Genomic DNA, 21,154 nt, shown 5'->3' on the forward strand with positions numbered 1-21,154 from the left:
CTTAAGGTACGAAAAGACGCGATATGAGCAGAGTTCTGGTGCTCTCATCGTTCCCTTGCTTTTTTGCGCGATGCGCTGGAAAAATAGACAAAATTATGTCTCTGGAAATAATTAATGTTGATGGAGTACAAATGCCTCACCGCGTAGTAAATATCAGGGGAGATGGTGCTTGCTTATTCTCATCTATAGCTTATTTAGTGCATGAAACTCCGTCTTTAGCGGTACAGATTTGGGCTGACATTGTACGACTTTGGACAAGCACTTGAGGGGATAAAAAAATACTTTCGGGAGATGTTATGAATGGGCACTTTGATGTTCTCATTCCCTACACTTACATGCCTGATGTACACATGGAGCGCACAAAAATTGAGGATAAAAGTCGGTCGCCTTAAAAGGCGAGTGCGCCTAGTAATATGATATTTGTAACGTCTAATATGTCTTATTTTCTCTTATTTTGTCTAATATATTGGGTAATACGAGTGTAATGGTGACTAAAGGGTGTTATTTCATGTCTAGAGGGCTCTAATAATGTTATTAAAAAACGTATTTAGAAGGTCGTAAACAGGTTTTCTATACTTTAACTGTGAAAATATTCGATTTATAAATAAAGAATCCTACTTCGCGAAAATTCATTTATCACGGTAGAGTCTGGAACAGATTAACCGTGATAAACGAGGGTTCACTTGTGTATATATATAAAATAAGAGAGAATTTTTGTACAAATCAACAGTATTTCTGAGGATGTCATTCACTGTACTAATTGGCCGTTTCTGTACTGTGATCAAAAGTAAATCTGTAAAGATTGAAAGTGATTTAATTACACTGCATATTGGACTGTAGTTCCACAGGTCATATGTTGTTAACCTTACCCAATACGTATTGAAGCATTTAATGAACCTGTTACTACCCAGGCATCCTGTTACTGACAACTTCAAAAGGACTTTTGGAAATCCTCTGTGAGTTACCATTGGCTCAGGGTACAAGTCTTGCATTACCAGAATATCATGGTGCAAAATAACACAGCAGTTGTTCTGCAATATTAAGCATGCATGAATCATAAAAGAACAACCTGATAATAAAATGAAAAATCGGCCAAAGCAAGCATAATGACATCCAGATGATTTATAAAGGTAATTCGGCCAAACTAATTCCTGCATGAAGTTGACAAATAACTTCCTACAGCTGCTAGGCTCATCAATAACATTGCCGAAAACAGAAAATGCACTTGTAGCCTCGTCACTTTTGTACTGAATAGAGATGCCTAAAGGTTTATTGCTTCATTTTCAAATGTCATTATGTTAAAATGTGTGTACCTGACATTACAGTGTGGTCGTCAATGGGAACCTAGGGATTCAGAAAGTACTCTCCTACAGGTTTTTTGTTTGTGGTAAAGGAAGACAGCAAGAAATTTGTTCTTGGGATTATTGAATAACATACCAGGCGGCAAATGGAGGAAAATGCATCAGAAAAATATAAGGGAAAAATCCTGTGAGGGAGTTCAACAGAAGGTTAAAAGGAGAATGTGACCATGAGTTGATTTAATCATGGGTTCAAAAAAGAAAGGTGACTGATTAGTAAACAGGACAGCAGTACAGGAGGAGGAAAGTTAGCATGGGAGCATTTTTCTCAGTTACTGGGTAGGTGAGTAGAGAAGTGTAGCATCGGGGAGAATCCTGATTCTTATCCCACTCATCGGAGAACCCCTAGGCATTTTATAGTTCTGCCTTTTCATGTAGACGCTGAACATTTGTTGAAGTCCACAGCTTTCAGGCACAAATGTAAACAGACTGAAATCTAAAGAACTGTGTGGGACAGAGAGCTGACCTCAGGGATAACTAGGCTTTACCTCTTACCTGTAGATAAACTAAGGACCTTTTGCCATGGTTAGTCGCCTTATGCAAGGAATCGCATGGCTTCCCTTTACCATTTTTAGCAAGAAATAGGAAGGTGTTACAGTTCATTAGATCATTCCATAAAAGAGTGAGGAAGGAAGAGTAATCATAACAAGTGAGACTAGTCAGGGCCAGATTAGAATTATTAACAAAATGACTGCTTTAAATTAACAAATCAGAAATTCCAAGTCAGGACTCAAAAACCATTAAGGAAATTGCTCATGAAACAAACATTTTGGCCTTTAGTCGAGTCTTTATTTGAAGCACAGACACTGCCTGAAGACACCACTAGGTCACATGATGCATGTAGTCAAGCTGATTCCTTCTTTAAAATGGCAGTGCATGAAGATGTCACAAATAAGTCAAGAAAAAAAACAAACCAGAATGAAAATGTACATGTTGTTTTTTTCTGGCTCATGACAGTAGTTTCCTGTCTTTTCTTATTATTTAAAACCTTTGAGGGTTAAGAAGACAAATCTGAAAACAAAAAGCAAAACTGTTAATGTGTTGGCTACATTTGGAAACATTTTAGTCTCTTCTACTAGTTCCTTTCAACTTTAACATTTGTGGAATGTAAAGGTTAAAATCTGAGTTCTGTAATAAATGATCCATATTAAATTGAAGAATGCTGTAGAATATTGTAGACACTGCTCATCTATTCTAAAAATAAAATTGACACTCTGATCATGTGGTATATTGTGTTGATGTTTATGTGTAATAAAACAGTAACTAGTAATATATTTCAGTGTATTCCATTCTTCTGCAGCTACAAACCAATCCTGATAATTAAAATGAAAAGCACTTTATTAAATGTTTCTTTCCAAACATTCACTCCAATATGAGCATTATTGCAGCTTTAGTGACAATATGTACACTCTGATAAGCCCCTCATCCTTCTGCTCAAAAGGTGTTGATGGCAACACTGCTCCTCATCTGTGCACAGAGCACTTCATCGATGTACAGCGTATTGGCCTTGACCTGGATGTCCTCCTCTAGTGACAACTGACTTCGGACCAGCCCACGTAGTTCTGCTTCAGCGCGGACCAGCGTCTCTTCAAGCCTATGAAACAAGAGGAGTATTGCACACCAAATAACATTTTGCCATTTACCCACAGAAAATAACCAGTTCTGTTCTAACTGTTGAGTGAAATGTAAATTAGGAGAATGGGTGTGGTGAGGTTGTAATCCATTAAGTGAATCTTCATTTACTGAAATGGTACATTCTGTTAGTAAAATGAAGAATGCAGTGTTTGACTTTGTATCACAATGGAACAAGCATACAGTTAGGCAGCAGCAAAATGAAACAATCCTGAGATTTCACAAAGAGCACAGTATAAGTAATGTGATCCAAAAACCTTGCTATACAAGTTTATAATTATCTCCATCCATCTATCTGCTGTACCACTGTATCTAATTCATGGTCACAGGGGCCAGAGCCTACCCCAGTAGCTTCAAATGTTGTACTGTGTTGAAACCACTGGGTGAGTTGGCAGTCAATAACAGGACACACATAACACTCACCCATGCTGACTGATGATGGGGGCAATTTAAAGTTGACAGTTCATCTAATCAGTGGACCTTTGGATTGTGGGATAAAACCAGAGGAAAATCTTTGGAGACTGGCACTGTCCAGGCCAGGTGTCAGATTCAGAGCTCTAGAACTGTCATCCATTAGCACTAAACAGTGTACTACCATGCCACTCAACAACACTACAAATTATGACATGTTCATTTTTTTAGAAAATTGTTTTTAAATTTTTCATTTAACAAGTAAACAGCAGTAATGAGGAGTTACAGCCTATCTTACAATATATTAACCATTCAAAACATAGACGACCACATTAACAAAGTCTTAACAGTGATATATATATACTGTATAGATATAGATATACAGTATATATATTTACTAAAGAACTAAACATCTTAATCAAAAGTAAAAAAGCTAGTTCTATACTTAATGAGGGAAAAACATGAAGTAAGAACATCAAGAAGAACAAAGCACCTGCAAGAAAGAAGCAATGTACAAATAAATGTAGAAGTGTATACCTACTATACTGTACATGTACTTACAAAAAGGGTGGCTGCCCCTTCATACTGTTTGTGAGACTGCACCTGCTATATAGTTTATACTGGGCTTCTGTCTGGAATTGATGGCAGATGCAAAAATTAGCATGGATAGTTCTTTGAGCTAATGTGGTCACCTAAATTAAAGTCTAAATGCACCATTTTGTTCTCAAGCACAAGTGTGGATCCACATATGCAAAACATATGAACTGGCCTTACTTCTATCTCATGCACATGTACATATAATGTAAAATAGAAAATAAAATAAACTTTGTTTGTTTGAATCCCATAAACGCCAAAAGTGACTCTACTTCGTCCTTAACTTATAATTGCTCCGTCCAGGATATGAAGTTAATCTGTATCCAGCCGTGCATGTAGGCCCTCCAACTTGCAGGGACACTCCTGGGGAATGGTGGCAGAATTGGCACTCCAGCCACCATAAAAAACTCCCACTGTTCCACTCCATCTGAACTAGTGTGGTGCTGAAGTGTTACCCGTTGCATGGCTGCACTCGGGTCCTAATCTGGGATCCTGAGTTGGTTTGTGATGTGGTGGGTGCGGCAATGCTCTGTATCACTGCCTGCTCCTGACCTCTCCTCTCACTCTCTATTTATTTAAGAACAATGGCATAAACCACAGCCAGCAAGAGTTTAATAAGAAAAAATACGGTCCTGTCTGATCTTTTTTAAAGAGCTAGCCATAACAGTAAAATAAAAATATTTTATTCAGACTTGGATACATTTCAGCAGGAAATAGATGCTGAATCGCAGAGTCACTGGCATCAGTTGGATTGACCTGCGACCAGCATAAAAGGCAGGAAAAAAAGAGTACTAAAAAATCGAGAATGCTCTAAGTGGGGTTTGTTATTATTGGACCTGTGCAAGGACTGTCAATTCTTCTGTTAAGTTTTAAACTTCTATTTGAAATTGAAGAACAGCAAGCAAACCTATGAAATTTGAAGATGATGCTAAAACTGAAAGAAACAAAAAAAAGAAATCAGACCTCATAATCTGAGAAGTTCTGTATGCAAGAAGCATTCATTGTATGCACAAAATCACTGACCTTGAGATGGAAGAAGTAAAATAATTTATGTAGTTACACTTTCACAAAATCAAAATGCAAAGGCAATTAAAATAGCAAATGAATAATACAAGTAAAATAAACAAAATAATTGAAATCATGGAATATTATGGTTAGACACTATAATACACTGAGACCATAATTTGGGTATCGGGAGTCATACTGGTCAAAACAAAATGACTTAACAACATGAGAAGTTGTGCATAAAATAACTGCCATTAGCAGCCTTGACGTGTATGAAAGGCTAAGGGGACTGAACCTATGACGCTGAACAAAAATGGTTACATCTGGACACAATGAGTTCTAAATCTCTACAAAACAGTAGAGATAATTCAGCAGAATTTCTTTGGTTAAATTGTATATCAAAAATTCAAAAGAGAGTACTGGAATTTAATGGCAAGTGTATTCAAAATGAAAATACATGGATTTGTGGAAATCTGGAACAAGCTAGCAAGCCATCAAGTTGAAAGTGATGTCAATGTTTTAGCAACGGTCATCTAAATGTGATTAAGCAGGGCTTTACCTTTTACAGTGTGTTTGATACATGAACTGATGCAAATATGTATATTAAGACTACCACTGTGAAAACCAACCAACTGTCACCAACAACAGCAATATGCTTTTCCATTGTGGGCAATCAGAGAACTGTAACATAATGTAAGCAACCCCAGTAAATGAGCATTATAGGAGAGACCCTTGTGGCTTAGAGAGGTATCTGGGTGAAATATCAGGATAACTTGGCTATTAACAATGCAAATCAACATGACAGAGAATTCATTTGTAAAATTTCTTCTCTTGTTTTGGCATAATGTTTAAGCAAGTTGTTTTACTGAAAAAGTCCCAGAGATTTGAATCTTTGATGAAATTGTTTTTTTTTTTTTTATACAAACAGGTTTGCCTAGTTATACCATGTCATTGAAAAGTTAAATATATGTTTCAATCAGTCTGTTTTATATGTTCTGTCATGTTTGGGATTGTGGGGACTGTGTCCTGTCCCAGCAACATTCAGTGCAAGGCAGGAATCAACAAAAGGCAGAGCACCAGTCCATCACAGAGCACTCCCATTCCCATACACACACACTGTCACACCTGGTAACCAGTGAAACCTAATATACATGTCTTTGGCAAGTGGAAGGAAAACAAGATTATCCAAGTAACATAAACGCTGACATGGAGAACAAACAAACTGCAGTCTCCATTTTAAACACCGTTTTCCTGGCCTTGCAGAAGGCAGCAGTGAAAGCCACTACACTACACTTTTACAATATTTAATGGTTTCAAATTATTTTAATTTATTTAGATTCCTAAATATAAACTTTATACTGCCATAATAATTAGATCTAGTTTTCTTGATGTGATTCCCAGCCCTGTTCCTGTCTTTTTAGATTTCACATGTTCCTCCTATGTCTGTGTGGATTTCTTCACGTTACTCTGGTTTTCTCCCACATCCAACTGATATCATGTTAGCTGGCAAATCCACATTGGCCAACAATTCAAGACTGGTTCCTGACTTTATAGTACGTTCAATGGTGCCAAAAAAACAAAAAGCTCTATCATTAAAGGAAACGTAGGTTATTTGAGAGGATGCAATTGTCAACATCAGTGGACCAGAGTGACCAGATCAGAGTGTAATCTTGAAGGATGTTCCCGATGTACTCAAATGCAAAGTCAGTTAAACCTATGAAGGTTAGAAGTGGAATTTTGTACTGACTCTTGAAAGCCAAAGGAACTCGGAGTAGGCTTCAAAAACAGAAGTTATGTGCACACTGCTGCAAGGCAGAGTTAATATTCTGGCAGTAAAATTCTGAACAAACTAAAGTTGGTATTAAGTAATCACGTTCAGAATATTGAAGATCAAGTGCTTCTTTGCCTGTATTGGTAACGTTTCTCCTATCATGCTGTTCTTGAACTAAAAGGCACTGGTTTGAGAGGTGAATCAGTAAGAAATCAAAAAGCCAAGCTGATAACAATGCCATAATAGATACTATTAAAATAACTGTTACATAATATGCTGTTACTCTTATTTAGTTTACTACCAGATAAGACTCACAGGTAAACACAGAGAGAATCAAACAACAAAAGGCAAGGCTGATGCTAAATGATGTGCAGGATGTGGTATCTTCTCCCTTGAACCCAGACATGGCTGGGGTAAATACAGGGGAGGCATGTTCACTCAAAATAGTATTGCAATCTCTGCATAAAATAATTCACATTTTTTCAATTAAATCTTCTTATACAATACGCTACCGTGGCTGTTCGTTTGTCTGTCCAGGATTTTAAATGACCTGTAGCTCACAAACCGTTTCAACTATTGACCTGAAATTTGGTACACATATACTGCATGACCTCTACTATCTGTTTTCGGGTATTTCTGATATTGACCTACAAGGTTATTCCTCTTTTTATTTTTATTTTATTGTAGAATCAACTCTTGGCAGCAGCCAGCAGGACGACCGCGCCGTTCTCATCCCTACCACATTCGCCGTGACTTCCCCTACCTCTTCATATCTTAAATCATTCTTGAGGCAGATTGAAGACTTAAGTGCCAGCTTAAGTGAAAAATTAAGAAAAACATACTAAGTAATTGCAACACAAACACTGACTTAATCAGTTTTAACGCGAAAAGATGCAGACGAAAGAAGAGAAGAAACGGGACGCTAGGGTGGAGAAAAGAAGAGCTGCTCAGGAAGCAGCAAGCGCATCAACCTCTGAGCAAATGAATGCTAAACGTACAGAGAAAGAAAGAGGATGAAAACAATGAATGCTCAAGTCAAGTGTATTCACTGCACGTTTCATTGTGCAGTGAGCCGTTACAGATTTTATTTTTTATTTTATTTAGATTTTATGTTGCAGATTTAATTTTTTTCTCTGGCCGACTGGAGTTTTTTTTTGTTTTTTCTGTCCACCCTGGCCATTGTACCTTACTTTTTTCTATGTTAATTAGTGTTCTCTTATTCAAATTTTTATTTATTTTGTTTTTTTTCTCTTTCTTCATCATGTAAAGCACTTTAAGCTGCATAATTTGTATAAAAATGTGCTATATAAATACATTTTGTTGTTGTTGTTGTTGTTACTGGTATTAAATATTGAGAAATCCTTTGTGGTGAAAATTTGGGAATCACCCACCAATGTAAAATATATTGTCATATCCTACCATGATTGCAGGAATATGTCTAGATACACACTGTATGTATTGAAGAAATGTGTGCATAAGTGGCTAACCATAGGCTTTTAAATTGCTACTTGTGAAAAGTATTACATCTTTAAGATGTAGACATGCACAGCAACAGAAAAACGCTTATTCAAGGCACCCTTATGACATACTATGCCATTGTATTGTAATAGAAACTAACCGATCATCTTCATTTATAGGGTATGTTTATTTCATATAATGTGTTCGTCCTTCTTTGATCCCTAATATCTGGTCTTTTTGATGCCAGACCTTTTAGGGATCTTGAGGTTCACTAACAAAGTATCAAACTAGCCACTTTTTATTCATTCAGGAGGGGCTGAATATAAAGCAGCTCTTACCTCTCGACATTAGTTGAAATCTCTTGAACCTCTCTGATTAGCCGATAGTGGGCAGGATCATGACACAGCTCTACATTGGGCCGAAGCAGCCTGGTCTCCATTCGGGTCTGTGCCACTTTGATGGGACCTTCTTTCTCAGCAATAGCTTTCTTTAGTAGGTCAATGCTTGTCTCTTGAGCTCGTATCTGCTCCATCACCTAAACAACATGAAGAGAGGAAACAAATGTATGTTGACAGCATCGTTGGAAATACAGTATGTCTGTTAATATCATCTAAAGATGTTGCCTGCTGCAATCAAGCTGAGAAGTGTGCAGCAGCTTTTGATTTTTTTTACCTGGTGATTAAAAAGCATGTTCTCTATCATGTATATGTATCATTGTGTTATTTATTAAATTATTACAGAATGCTTTGCTAAGCAGTGCCTTGACTTGGGAATGCTCATTAGGATACATACCGATCATTCAGTCATGAATTGTTTTATCCAATTAAACTAAGGGAACCATTTATCCCATCCAAAGAGGGACACTCTCATTTAGCTTGCTCAGAGCTACCAAAATAAGTTAAGGACTGAAGATATTCAGAATCTTAACCTGCTGCCTAACTCATACAAAGATATTTTCTATCATTCTGTAATACTTGACAAATTTACCCGTGGCATTATTACAGCCACTAAAATAATGAAGTCCCTAAAAACACCCACTCATTTACATGTCAAGATGTCTCATTATTCCTCTCCAATTTCTCAGAAATACATGACACGGTGTTTACTTCTTCATCATACATGTGAGTCTTGTAAGTTTTTTCAGGTGCTGGATGACCACTTCTAGTTTAGTAGTAATATGTAGCCCCTACTGACTTTGTCCTTGTAGACAGAAGTCAATACTATCATTACTTTCAAAGATCAGGTTTTCATTTTTATTAAATGTGAACAAAGTAGTGTAGAGGAACTCGAGGTAGAATCGAGGTAGAGTAGTGCTATACTCACTGTTTTCCTCATGGCACAGGAATAATTCTCCTAACATTAGATTTTAACATCACTTCTATGTTGTTTGGTGTCAATTAAAATGCTATGCTAAGAAGGGTGGCAAATACATTATCACAAGGTGAAGCATGTGCTCATTTGGAAATTGTTACAGAAAATTAATTTCCTTCTAGCTATCATTGGATCTCACATCGGTAACATTTTCTGACAAATTTTAGGAAATTAAGCCCTACTAACAAAATAGTAATCATTGTTTAGGGACTGTTATTAAATTACGGAAAAGCGGTGGATTCCCCTTGAAATTAGCATGAACAGTATCGAGTAAAGGGGCTGAAGAAGTTTAAATGTTTAAGTATTTGAGTGTAATTTTAGGATAAAATGACAAAACTATCATTCAGAGCAAGTAGTGAAAGAGGCAATAAATCATAAAACAATCTTAAATTAATGCAAATAACAAAATGAAATTTAAAGAAGCTTTTCAATCAAGAATTAAGTACCCTTGGTCCCTTGTGTAAACATGGAACCAGTAGTTAAATGTTTGAAGACTACAGAGAAATGCAGTGAGCTCACTTGGTTGAGAAGGTTGTTCATCATCCAAGTAACTGACCTACCTTTCCAAGGTGCTCCTCCAGCTTGTCCTTGATGTTCTTGGTCTCCTGTATTCTAACTTGAAGGGCCCTGTTGACATCCAGCTGCTGCTTGCGCATGTCAGAAGCAGTCTGCTGGAGCAGGTTGTCAATAAGGGCCCGCAATGCCAATGAACTCTTTTTCTCTTTGTCAGCTTTGAGGATATTTGCATTGGAGAATTCTTCCCAATCTCCGGGGGTCACAGGGCTGGAGAAACAAGGGCAATCATGTTTAAGCATTGCATGGCTAACCCACTATCCGTATTTTCACCTAAATCTAAGTCACCACATTAAAGCTTTCCTGTATAGTCTTTACTAGATTGGGAGGGGTCAACATAATAAGAACCATATCGCTCTTAAATCATATCACATTTTACACTGCAGAGAGAGAGAACAAACATGGAAGATAGAAGGGGGAAGTGTTCATTGCAGCAAAGTGCCTGTTACACTGATGCAATAGATCAAAATCTGTTACACAAAAGCCATTACAAGCTTAATCAATGCTCAAAACAGACCTTCCTGTTATGGAAAGAAACATTGCTGTGCATATGAATGAGAAAAGAGACCTTAATCACATAGCACTGCATTAGGGTTTCTAGGATACCTGAATGAAGCTTGTCTAATCAGGTGAGTAATGGGGAAAGCCTTTCATATAAAGCTTCACCGGCATTGTATTAAACTCCTTATTATCTTTTATTGGTTAGAATCTTCTTTTAGCCAAGGCTGTTGAAGTGCAGATATTACATGAGTATTAAGTACTAAAACACTTTCTTGCATTTGCATATCTTATTTAAAAATATTACAATATTCCATTCTAATAAAATGAATTTGAACAATTTTGCATCACTTTGATGGTTTATTTCATTTTATCTGGAAACTCTTTTCATCCATCCATCTATATTCAAACTTACTTAATCCAATTCTGGGTTGTGGGGTCCAGAACCTATATGCAGAATTATTGAGAGTGCAAAGCTAGTTAGGGTTCTAGGCCATTATGGGGCACGCACACACACAAACACCCATACATGTTCACACTTTCCTATATTAAACAAGGTGTATTTAAATTTGCCAGTTAACATACTTGGCACATTTTCTGTATGTGGTATGAAAAGAGTAGCACCTGGAGAAAAAACCAAACAAACGTGGGTGGCAGTGTCCAGGACAGAATTCTAACCTAGACAATTTAGAGGTCTGAGTCAGCAGGGTTAAGCATGGTTCCATCATGCCACATTGAAACCTGATGTATGCATACTTATTATACGCTTGGGTGTATTAAAAAACAAATTGATGTTTTTTTTTTTTGTTTTGTTTTTTTTTTCTTTTTTACTGTCTACACATTTACTATAAATAGTCAGAGGAAATAGATTATTCAGCGTAAACATGTACAAGAGCATTACAAAGGTCTAACAAAACCAAAATGTATTAATCAAGATGAATGCACATATTTCATTCTCCACTGTAGTGCAGGTTACTTTGTTATGTAGCTAGCTGGTCAATGAATTTTACTTGGCACAGCAGTGCCTCCTACTGCATGGTGGACGAAAAGAAAGGCAAAGTTATTACAGAAATGGAATGGTGTGCAGGATACATTGGATTTTAAAATTATATATGATATTTTTACAATATTTCAGTCAGTCAGTCATTGTCCCACCCACTATATCCTAACACAGGGTCATGGGGGTCTGCTGAAACCAATCCAAGCCAGTACAGGGCACAAGGCAGGAACAAACCCTGGGCAGGGCACCAGCCCACCGCAGGGTTTTTACAATATTTAAATGATAAACAAATGTAGTATATTACATGATTTAGTCTGTTCATCGTTATTAACATTTCTTTTATTTTCTTAATGTATGCTTAGTGAATCAAAGAGTGCTTTGTAGTTTTCTTCAAGAACTACAGGATCATAAATAGAGTGTACTTGTGTTGAGAATAAGCAGTATTTCATTGTCAAACTTTTATTGTCAAGACATGAGTAATCAAGATTGGGCAGCATCCTTGCTTTTAGGTGCCAATGCTCTTTATAGTGTCTGTTAAAGTGAACACCATGTCACCTCACTTCATACGCAATGCATAGCACAGTATTGCATATTCATAAATTAAATGCACTGGAGGCAGTAGTAGATCCCTATTTAAATGTGAAGCTGGAGTTAAAAAGTTGATTTAATTTCACTTTTTACAAATAAATGAGCTTTTTAAAACTATGTTGTGGGTCGGCAATGCAGAATAAAGAAATTGCAGATTTGGCATAGAAAATCATAGTTTTTATAGTAGGTAGGTAGTAGGTTACTTGGTTATTCTCCAGTTTCCTCAGAGAGCTATGATTTCTTAGGGCATCCTGCTTCAGATAGCAGAATAAAAGATCTGTAATAATATTGAATCCTGTCTGGTTTCCTTTACAGGCTCAGGTGTAGAAAGTTTGTTCTGCTATTGTAAGAAATCTATCCACTATGAGTTCAAGAAACATTAGGTTCATATCTTCAGCATACCTACACCAAGTATTTTACTTCTTGGCACTCCTCTAATTCCAGCCTTGCTGCACATATGTTCATCTGTTCTTCTAACTTTTTCTTTCAAACCTGCCATACATTCTTCAGTCTAAATGAAGGCATGCTTGATGACTCTGTCCTTCATTTTGATGAACACATTGAAGTTCTGGGTTTCAATCCTGGCAAGGACATTATAGATAAGCAGTCCCAATCTTTCTGTTTCCAAAAACACAGTATGTTTTCATATAATAGATCAGGAAGGGCACTTGATCAGGTTAGTTATTCTTAAGGTAGATTTACTAAAGTTTCGTAGGGGCAAAAAGCTATAAATAATCATAAAAAACACATGATAGCCTCTACTAAAGATCTGCAAATGCATTTGATATGTGTTGAAAGAGGAAAAACATTTGGCTCCCTTTTCTGGCATGCTACTCTTTATATACAGTGGTGTGAAAAACTATTTGCCCCCTTCCTGATTTCTTATTCTTTTGCATGTTTGTCACACAAAATGTTTCTGATCATCAAACACATTTAACCATTAGTCAAATATAACACAAGTAAACACAAAATGCAGTTTTTAAATGATGGTTTTATTATTTAGGGAGAAAAAATCCAAACCTACATGGCCCTGTGTGAAAAAGTAATTGCCCCTGAACCTAATAACTGGTTGGGCCACCCTTAGCAGCAATAACTGCAATCAAGCGTTTGCGATAACTTGCAATGAGTCTTTTACAGCGCTCTGGAGGAATTTTGGCCCACTCATCTTTGCAGAATTGTTGTACTTCAGCTTTATTTGAGGGTTTTCTAGCATGAACCGCCTTTTTAAGGTCATGCCATAGCATCTCAATTGGATTCAGGTCAGGACTTTGACTAGGCCACTCCAAAGTCTTCATTTTGTTTTTCTTCAGCCATTCAGAGGTGGATTTGCTGGTGTGTTTTGGGTCATTGTCCTGTTGCAGCACCCAAGATCGCTTCAGCTTGAGTTGACGAACAGATGGCCGGACATTCTTCTTCAGGATTTTTTGGTAGACAGTAGAATTCATGGTTCCATCTATCACAGCAAGCCTTCCAGGTCCTGAAGCAGCAAAACAACCCCAGACCATCACACTACCACCACCATATTTTACTGTTGGTATGATGTTCTTTTCTGAAATGCTGTGTTCCTTTTACGCCAGATGTAACGGGACATTTGCCTTCAAAAAGTTCAACTTTTGTCTCATCAGTCCACAAGGTATTTTCTCAAAAGTCTTGGCAATCATTGAGATGTTTCTTAGCAAAATTGAGATGAGCCCTAATGTTCTTTTGCTTAACAGTGGTTTGCGTCTTGGAAATCTGCCATGCAGGCCATTTTTGCCCAGTCTCTTTCTTATGGTGGAGTCGTGAACACTGACCTTAATTGAGGCAAGTGAGGCCTGCAGTTCTTTAGACATTGTCCTGGGGTCTTTTGTGACCTCTTGGATGAGTCGTCTCTGCGCTCTTGGGGTAATTTTGGTCGGCCGGCCACTCCTGGGAAGGTTCACCACTGTTCCATGGTTTTGCCATTTGTGGATAATGGCTCTCACTGTGGTTCGCTGGAGTCCCAAAGCTTTAGAAATGGCTTTATAACCTTTACCAGACTGATAGATCTCAATTACTTCTGTTCTCATTTGTTCCTGAATTTCTTTGGATCTTGGAATGATGTCTAGCTTTTGAGGTGCTTTTGGTCTACTTCTCTGTGTCAGGCAGCTCCTATTTAAGTGATTTCTTGATTGAAACAGGTGTGGCAGTAATCAGGCCTGGGGTGGCTACGGAAATTGAACTCAGGTGTGATACACCACAGTTAGGTTATTTTTTAACAAGGGGGCAATTACGTTTTCACACAGGGCCATGTAGGTTTGATTTTTTTTCTCCCTAAATAATAAAAATCATCATTTAAAAACTGCATTTTGTGTTTACTTGTGTTATATTTGACTAATGGTTAAATGTGTTTGATGATCAGAAACATTTTGTGTGACAAACATGCAAAAGAATAAGAAATCAGGAAGGGGGCAAATAGTTTTTCACACCACTGTATTATTGGACACTATGCCCTCATTCGTATGTAAGGAATCCTGTGTATCTCTTTAACTCTTCTCCAGTTTTACCTGGTTATTATACATGATTGACAGTGGAAATAAACTTACTTGCACATATGCCAAAAAATATACAATTTGAAAGGGATAATCAGAATTGGGCACCTTAAATTTATAGGGTTATTTATAAGAGTACAGTACAGTGAAATTCTTACATGCATGTGCTAATTAACATGTTGGCAATTGACGACATCACTCAGAGCCATGAGTAGTGAGTACAACTACCTAAACTCAAAATTTTTGCCATTCTTATCTGAAGGATCCTTGTTTGTCATTGATAAACAAATAGAGTAAAATATGTGATGTGTATAATAATGAGTACAGTATTTAGTAAATAAATATTTGACAATAGCAAATTAATATATATATATATATATATATATATATATATATATATATATATATATATATATATATATATATATATATATATATATATATATATATATATTGCAGCGGCACCTCAGATTCCCACAGGGCTTCATGGGAGTTGGAGTTTGACACAGCCCTATTGGGTTCCAACGTTGCCGCCAGGATGTGCTGCAGGGACTGTAGACTGTGGAGCCATACTTTGTTGGACTTCTGCCTCACCCAGAAGTACTTCTGGACCATGCTAACAGACCATTGGATAAAAAGAGCCTGCTACCACTGCTCCAGAACCCAGAGATGGAAGGAAGAAGACAAAGCTTGCTGAGAGTAGTGGAAGCAGAGGAGACAGATTGAAGAAGAGAAAGAGAAAAGAAGATGACAATTGATGTGTGTATTTCTGTGATTTCTGTACTGTGCTTACTGTGTGTGAAACCTGGGAAGAGTTTCCAATAGCAAAATAAAACCCATGTGTGTATGAAAGAATGTTTGTCAGCGTCTGCCTGTGTCGGGTTTGAGCTGGTACACCCCTTGCAGACCACTACATATAAATATATATCTCAGGTATTAAAAATGTAGATTATACAATACTATACAGGTAACAAAAGACAGTTCAAGTAATCAGACTGTCCTATTACACTTAAATTTAATATTGTAGTTATTGCCAACAGGTTAGTAATAAACAAGCTTCTAACAAAAGATTTTTTGTCACAGATAAGGTAAAGCTTATGCAGAAAAACAGCTGAGTGACTTGGGGGTAAAAACTATTTTCTAGAATACTTCTTGCTGAATGGTAATGGCACAAACAGTTTGTTGCTTTGGGTGTGTGGAGTTTGAGATAAATGAAAGAACTTTCTTTCAAAACCTCTTTTCATTAATGCCCTTTATGAATGAGAATGAGGTCCCATTGAAAAACTTGTCCATTCCAAACACCCATTACTGGCCCTTGCAATGCAGTGTTATCAGTTGAATATGATGTCCACTGGACAACTGTAATAGTTAGTGAGGATCTGGATGAACAAATTGGCTTTCCTTTCCCTTTTATTTTTTAAATAAATGGACTGGTGAGCCTTTTCAACAAAAAAAATGTTGTGTGCAGAGACCATATGTGACATTTTATGAGAATTTAAAGCAACTCACTGTTCATATATTGTCTTGGTGATATAAAGTCTCTTTCAAATATTGAATGCTGCATGTTGAATGTAATCTTAAATGAAAAATTACATAATGGTAAATTCAGTAATTGATAATGTGGCACTTAAAAACAAAAGTAAAAGATATATATTTTGGGTTGCCATAAACAATCCTCAATGATAAAACCTCTTCTTTCCGAAGCAATATCTTAAACAGGTATTGAATGATAATGATATTAAACGCAAACAGAATGACAAAGATATGCATAGTACATGAAATGTTTTTACTAATACTGCATAAGAAATATATAAATTTAATACATAGTGTGTGATTAAAAAATAAAAACCAAGACTGCCTAATACAATTAACACTGAATTTAATCATGGCAAGTGTCTGCCCTCTGCTGGCTATCTATGTGAATTGAAGGTAAATCAATCACAAAGAAAACGACACAGAAACATCTCTTACCACTCCACAGGTTTGACAATGCTGCTTGAATAATGGATTTCAGGTGTGTTATTTGTTAAAACAGCACAATCTTCGTCGATCTTTTGAGCATGGAATTTGTTTTCAAGGTCTTTCTCCAGGTAATACTTTATTGAGCGATTCAACCTAAATGATAAAAAAGAATTTCAGAATATATTTGGTGTTTCCTCATACAAATAACTAAGTAATTTACACTCAAAGGTGTATCAATGCATTACAAGACAAGATAATAAAAAATTTTAAATGTTCAGGAAATATTTTATTTATTTATTTTGCATTTATTTTTTTTATATTCCACAATGGTGAGTGATGCTGTCTGGAAATAATGTGATACAATACATTTTCAAACCATTCTTCAATTCTTCTTCACTGGGAAGTTAACAATCAATTAACCCTGCATGTCAGGTTAAGAAGTTGCTATTTATGTTATATTGCATATGTTGAAGTAAATTGTTTATAGTTCAGAATCTCTTTGGCACCTACCTGATCTGTTCATTTGTTTGCTCAAGTGTGCGTTGCAGCAGAGCAGACACGCCATGGATCACCTCTGTCTCCTTGATGAGCTCCCTTTCTAGATCATCATGCACAAGATCAATGCCAACACGTTTCTCCCTGATAGAAGGAGAATTCAAGTAACTGGGTTGTGACTCTCACATTAACAACACAGCAAAACCATTTACATTTTGTGATTAAAGTGAGGCCATTGTCACAAAAACACAGACACATTAACATCTGTAGAAGTTTTCTTCTAGGAGCAAACACTCTCACCCAGATATTTAGTCTAGCTACTGTCCTGTTTCTCTGTGTGTTCTCCCCTTTTTCCGTCAAAATGTAAAATGTATTTGCAATTAACAATTAAAGGTCTCCATTGCATGAAGCCTCTGTTACCTCTCTAAAAGGCATTGCTGAGCCACATTCATTGGCTCCTTGCAACTCTCAATGGCTTTCTCCAGTCGAGTCTTGTATGTCAGCATCACCTCAATTTCATTGACAGTCTCCTCCAATTTAGATTCAAGCTCTTTTTTCCAGAACTTTATATCTTCAATCCTCTGATCTGAAAGACAATGATGAGGATACTATGAATGGTTTTACATGAGCATTGAAAGAAATACATGAATAAATAAATAACATGCAGTTTTTACACTTTTAACCCATATAATTGATCTAACCAACATGATTAACAATAAGAGACTGTGTAAAACATCTTTATCAAACAAATGCAACCTCATACTACAAAACAATGTTCCATTATGAAAGCCAAACACTGTCTCTCAAAGCAACCTTCAAAAGATACCAGCTTGTCTACCAAATTATGTACCAACGAGGCAAAGCTAGAACCACAGATGTTAAAACAATCTGGAGTTTTACACTACATGCAGAAATAGGTTTCACAGATATTCTTTGAGTATCATACTTGGTGTAAACCATGAGGTTTTGAACAAATATTGTGAAATACAGATTTTTTTTTCTGTTTCTTCTACCTGTAACCACCATAGCCATTATTTTGGTTTATCTCACTATGTATTGTGTCTGTACCATGGTTCTTCTTCCAAAATTAATCATCTGAGTTATTTTTACCAGTGCTGAATTGGTTACTCATCTTTGACCCAGTGTGCATTTTCTTTTTAGGAGCTGAAACAGGATATTAGTTAAGAGGGAGATGTAATGAGGAAGCTTCATCCAAAATTTATGAAGATCGACAGAAACCCTACTCTTTGTGCTTGGTGCTGATTTTTGTTGTACCCTTATCAAATCTTTACAATCTACAGTCCTAAAGGCTTATTTCTCTGCCATCATGAACCTTGTTCCTATTTTCTTTTACATATAATAGAACATATAATCAAGTTTTCTGCTCTTGCAACTAAACTCATTACTGGCATTGTCAATGCCTCCTGAACAATATATTCAGTATGCCTTCTTGCTCACACAATACATACTGTACCTATTTTTTTGTTCACATCCTTCTGAGAAAGTCTGGTTGATCTCTCAATTTCCTGTACAAGTCGTTGACTTTCCAGGATCAGTTGCTCTGACTGAGATCTCTGCACCTCTGCTTTATGATACTGGCTGTGGTTAGAAAGCTGCCATTCTTGGTGCAAGAACTTAGGAGGAGCTTGAACAAGCCTTGACATCCTTCTGCCTTATAGTATCTCCTTGAAATACAACAAAAACAAACAAGGAAGAGCGGAAGAATCATTTAAATGTATTGAAAAGATTACATAAGAAACAGGTTAGCTGAAGTATAGCATCAAATTGTTTCAAAGAAAAACCTGATTTTCTGTAACAATATTAACATCTGTATATAGAAACCTAAGAGTATTAAATATATGCAGCAATGAAATCATATAATAATGAATACATGGTGAATACAGCTGTTGTTTCTTTGAAAAAATGACAAAATTAATTTTTAATCAAGAATACTTCCCATAGATCACTCATGTTGACACTGTATAAAAGCTTTGACAGAGAGTAAATAGTTGTCGTCAAATGCATAGATACTGTAGTGTGTTATCTTGGCTTGTTGCAACTAGAATTTTTATTATGAGAGTATGAACCGTCTTGATGTATTGCGGGTGGCAAAGCGTTAGATAGATAGATAGATAGATAGATAGATAGATAGATAGATAGATAGATAGATAGATAGATAGATCATGTGAACAAAAACGGTCCTGACAATTACTCCTGAAACTAATACTAGATACCTATTAAGAAAATAAAAATGAATCAAAATGTAATCATATTAAGACATTAAACACACAGAAGCAGCCCCCGGAAATGTTCACTGTCAGTTAAAAACAACGGATAGATACAATCTTACTCCTGCTTAATCTTACTATATTAGATTTACAAATTCAGAAGCAAATTAAAAGATTTGGACGGTTCGAGTACAATAAAAGTCGCTACAATATGAATTTAGTTTAATAGAATTAACTGAAAGCAGTGTTTGTGACAGAGGTGACTGTGAGTATCGGCACCTCTTCAGAAATCTTTACGAAGGACGACCCAAACAATTCACCAACCCATCCCATACCGCCATACGAATATATACTCCCTTCTCCCGGCTGTGTAGTCATCTGTCATTGTGGCGCAAAGTTGCCACAATGTACGTTTGACCGTACCGACACCATTTCTTAGCGTATTAGTACCGGCATATCTTCAGAAATCTTCACTGGGGACAAATATTTGAACGTATGTCGCTGTATCATCATAAATAGAGTACCATTAGTAATTTTCCTCCACTTCAGGTACTGACTGAAAGTACACACATTTTCAGTTGTTTCAGTGTGGAAATTCTAAATTAAAATTAATAAAATTAAAACCTCTTTACGCTGGACAGATTGGTGCACTGTCTCACCCAAGATTTTTCTGCTATAGAAACTCTTCCTTATTTTGGATTCTATGCACTCCTAATTCAAGTCTTCCATGCAACTTCTTGCTGTCACAACACGATCGAAGGCAACCATGGAGCTAAACAAAACAGTTGCTATGGCAATGCATCGCTTGCGAGCATGAGAAAAGGCTGGGCGTCGCAAACTAGGAAGGCGGGAAGATAATACCAATAGGAAGTCATATGAGACTCCACACAGTAAATCCCGAACCAACCTCGCGAGAATAGGCGGACTGCCCAGCAAATATTGAGTACACATCAGACTGAAAAATGTTACTAAGACATTTGTTGAAATAAAAATCAAAATAATGGGAAAATCATTATATTAAAACAAAAAACAAGCCTAAAAGCAATCTGGTACATAATAGATGCCAACTGTACCGGTTTGTGCGAGTGTACGCCAGTTCACCCAGGCGGCCCATTCAGCGATGTTTCCTACATTGTGCCATATAATGTCCACGTTGGCTACGACTAATTGGAATATTCGGGTTCCGAAAATGGAATAGGTAAAAGGTAAAAAACATTTTTCTTAAAGCTAGTGTGGTGTTGAGTTGTCAACCGTTGCACGACTGCACTCGGGTGTTAATTTGGGATCCTGAGGTGGTTTGTCGTGTGGTGGCTGCAACAAAGAGCTGTTATTAGTGTCCCAACCTCTCTGTTTCTATTTTCTGGAAGGACAAAATGATCGAAGCGCCCAGCTATAGTTAGACAGACAGATCCGAGCACTTCAGACACTATTCAGTCCATAAATTTACGCCCCCTTCTGGAGCCACGCCCCTGTTTTGGTGGTGAACTGACGCCTATGTTACACGCTCCTCATGACGATTTCAATTCCCTTTAGTTCCTTCAGTCAAATGTGGTTTCAGCATTTATTAAACTTCTAAACTATCGAGGTCTCTCAGTTCTGCATCTGAAGCAGTTGTTTTGGTTTCATATATTAGAAACAAATTGAACAAAAAATCGTAACATTTTGTATTTTATAGTATACGTTTTATGTTTGCCATGAGA

The 21,154-nt window shown here is 36.7% G+C and overlaps 1 protein-coding gene across 3 annotated transcripts; it reads right to left on the reverse strand.

Annotated features, from left to right (window-relative positions):
* Positions 1-2,678: 2,678 nt before the first annotated feature.
* On the reverse strand, positions 2,679-20,893 carry tekt1 (tektin 1). 3 transcript variants are annotated; one of them, XM_039757164.1, is made up of 8 exons: positions 20,798-20,893; positions 18,701-18,911; positions 17,647-17,812; positions 17,242-17,370; positions 16,741-16,884; positions 10,161-10,383; positions 8,568-8,764; positions 2,679-2,952 (listed from the first exon to the last, which is right to left on the reverse strand). In XM_039757164.1, the coding sequence occupies exons 2-8, from the start codon at positions 18,888-18,890 to the stop codon at positions 2,793-2,795; spliced, it is 1,209 nt and encodes a 402-aa protein (XP_039613098.1). In that variant the 5' UTR covers positions 18,891-18,911; positions 20,798-20,893; the 3' UTR covers positions 2,679-2,792. The 3 variants fall into 3 exon arrangements, with proteins under 3 accessions (XP_039613098.1, XP_039613097.1, XP_039613096.1); XM_039757163.1 differs by lacking the exon at positions 20,798-20,893 and adding an exon at positions 20,114-20,232; XM_039757162.1 differs by lacking the exon at positions 20,798-20,893 and adding an exon at positions 20,079-20,232.
* Positions 20,894-21,154: the final 261 nt, after the last annotated feature.

Source organism: Polypterus senegalus, chromosome 6 (assembly GCF_016835505.1).
Source record: "Polypterus senegalus isolate Bchr_013 chromosome 6, ASM1683550v1, whole genome shotgun sequence".
In the NCBI taxonomy this organism is placed as follows: domain Eukaryota; kingdom Metazoa; phylum Chordata; class Cladistia; order Polypteriformes; family Polypteridae; genus Polypterus; species Polypterus senegalus.

Excerpts from the sequence above, each read along its gene's own strand:
- tekt1 (XM_039757164.1), bottom strand. The coding sequence starts at position 18,890 with ATGTCAAGGCTTGTTCAAGCTCCTCCTAAGTTCTTGCACCAAGAATGG. Across the intron at positions 17,371-17,646 it reads CAGCAATGCCTTTTAGAGAG|GGAGAAACGTGTTGGCATTG; the intron begins GTAACAGAGGCT and ends TCCTTCTATCAG. Across the intron at positions 16,885-17,241 it reads CAAACAAATGAACAGATCAG|GTTGAATCGCTCAATAAAGT; the intron begins GTAGGTGCCAAA and ends TTTATCATTTAG.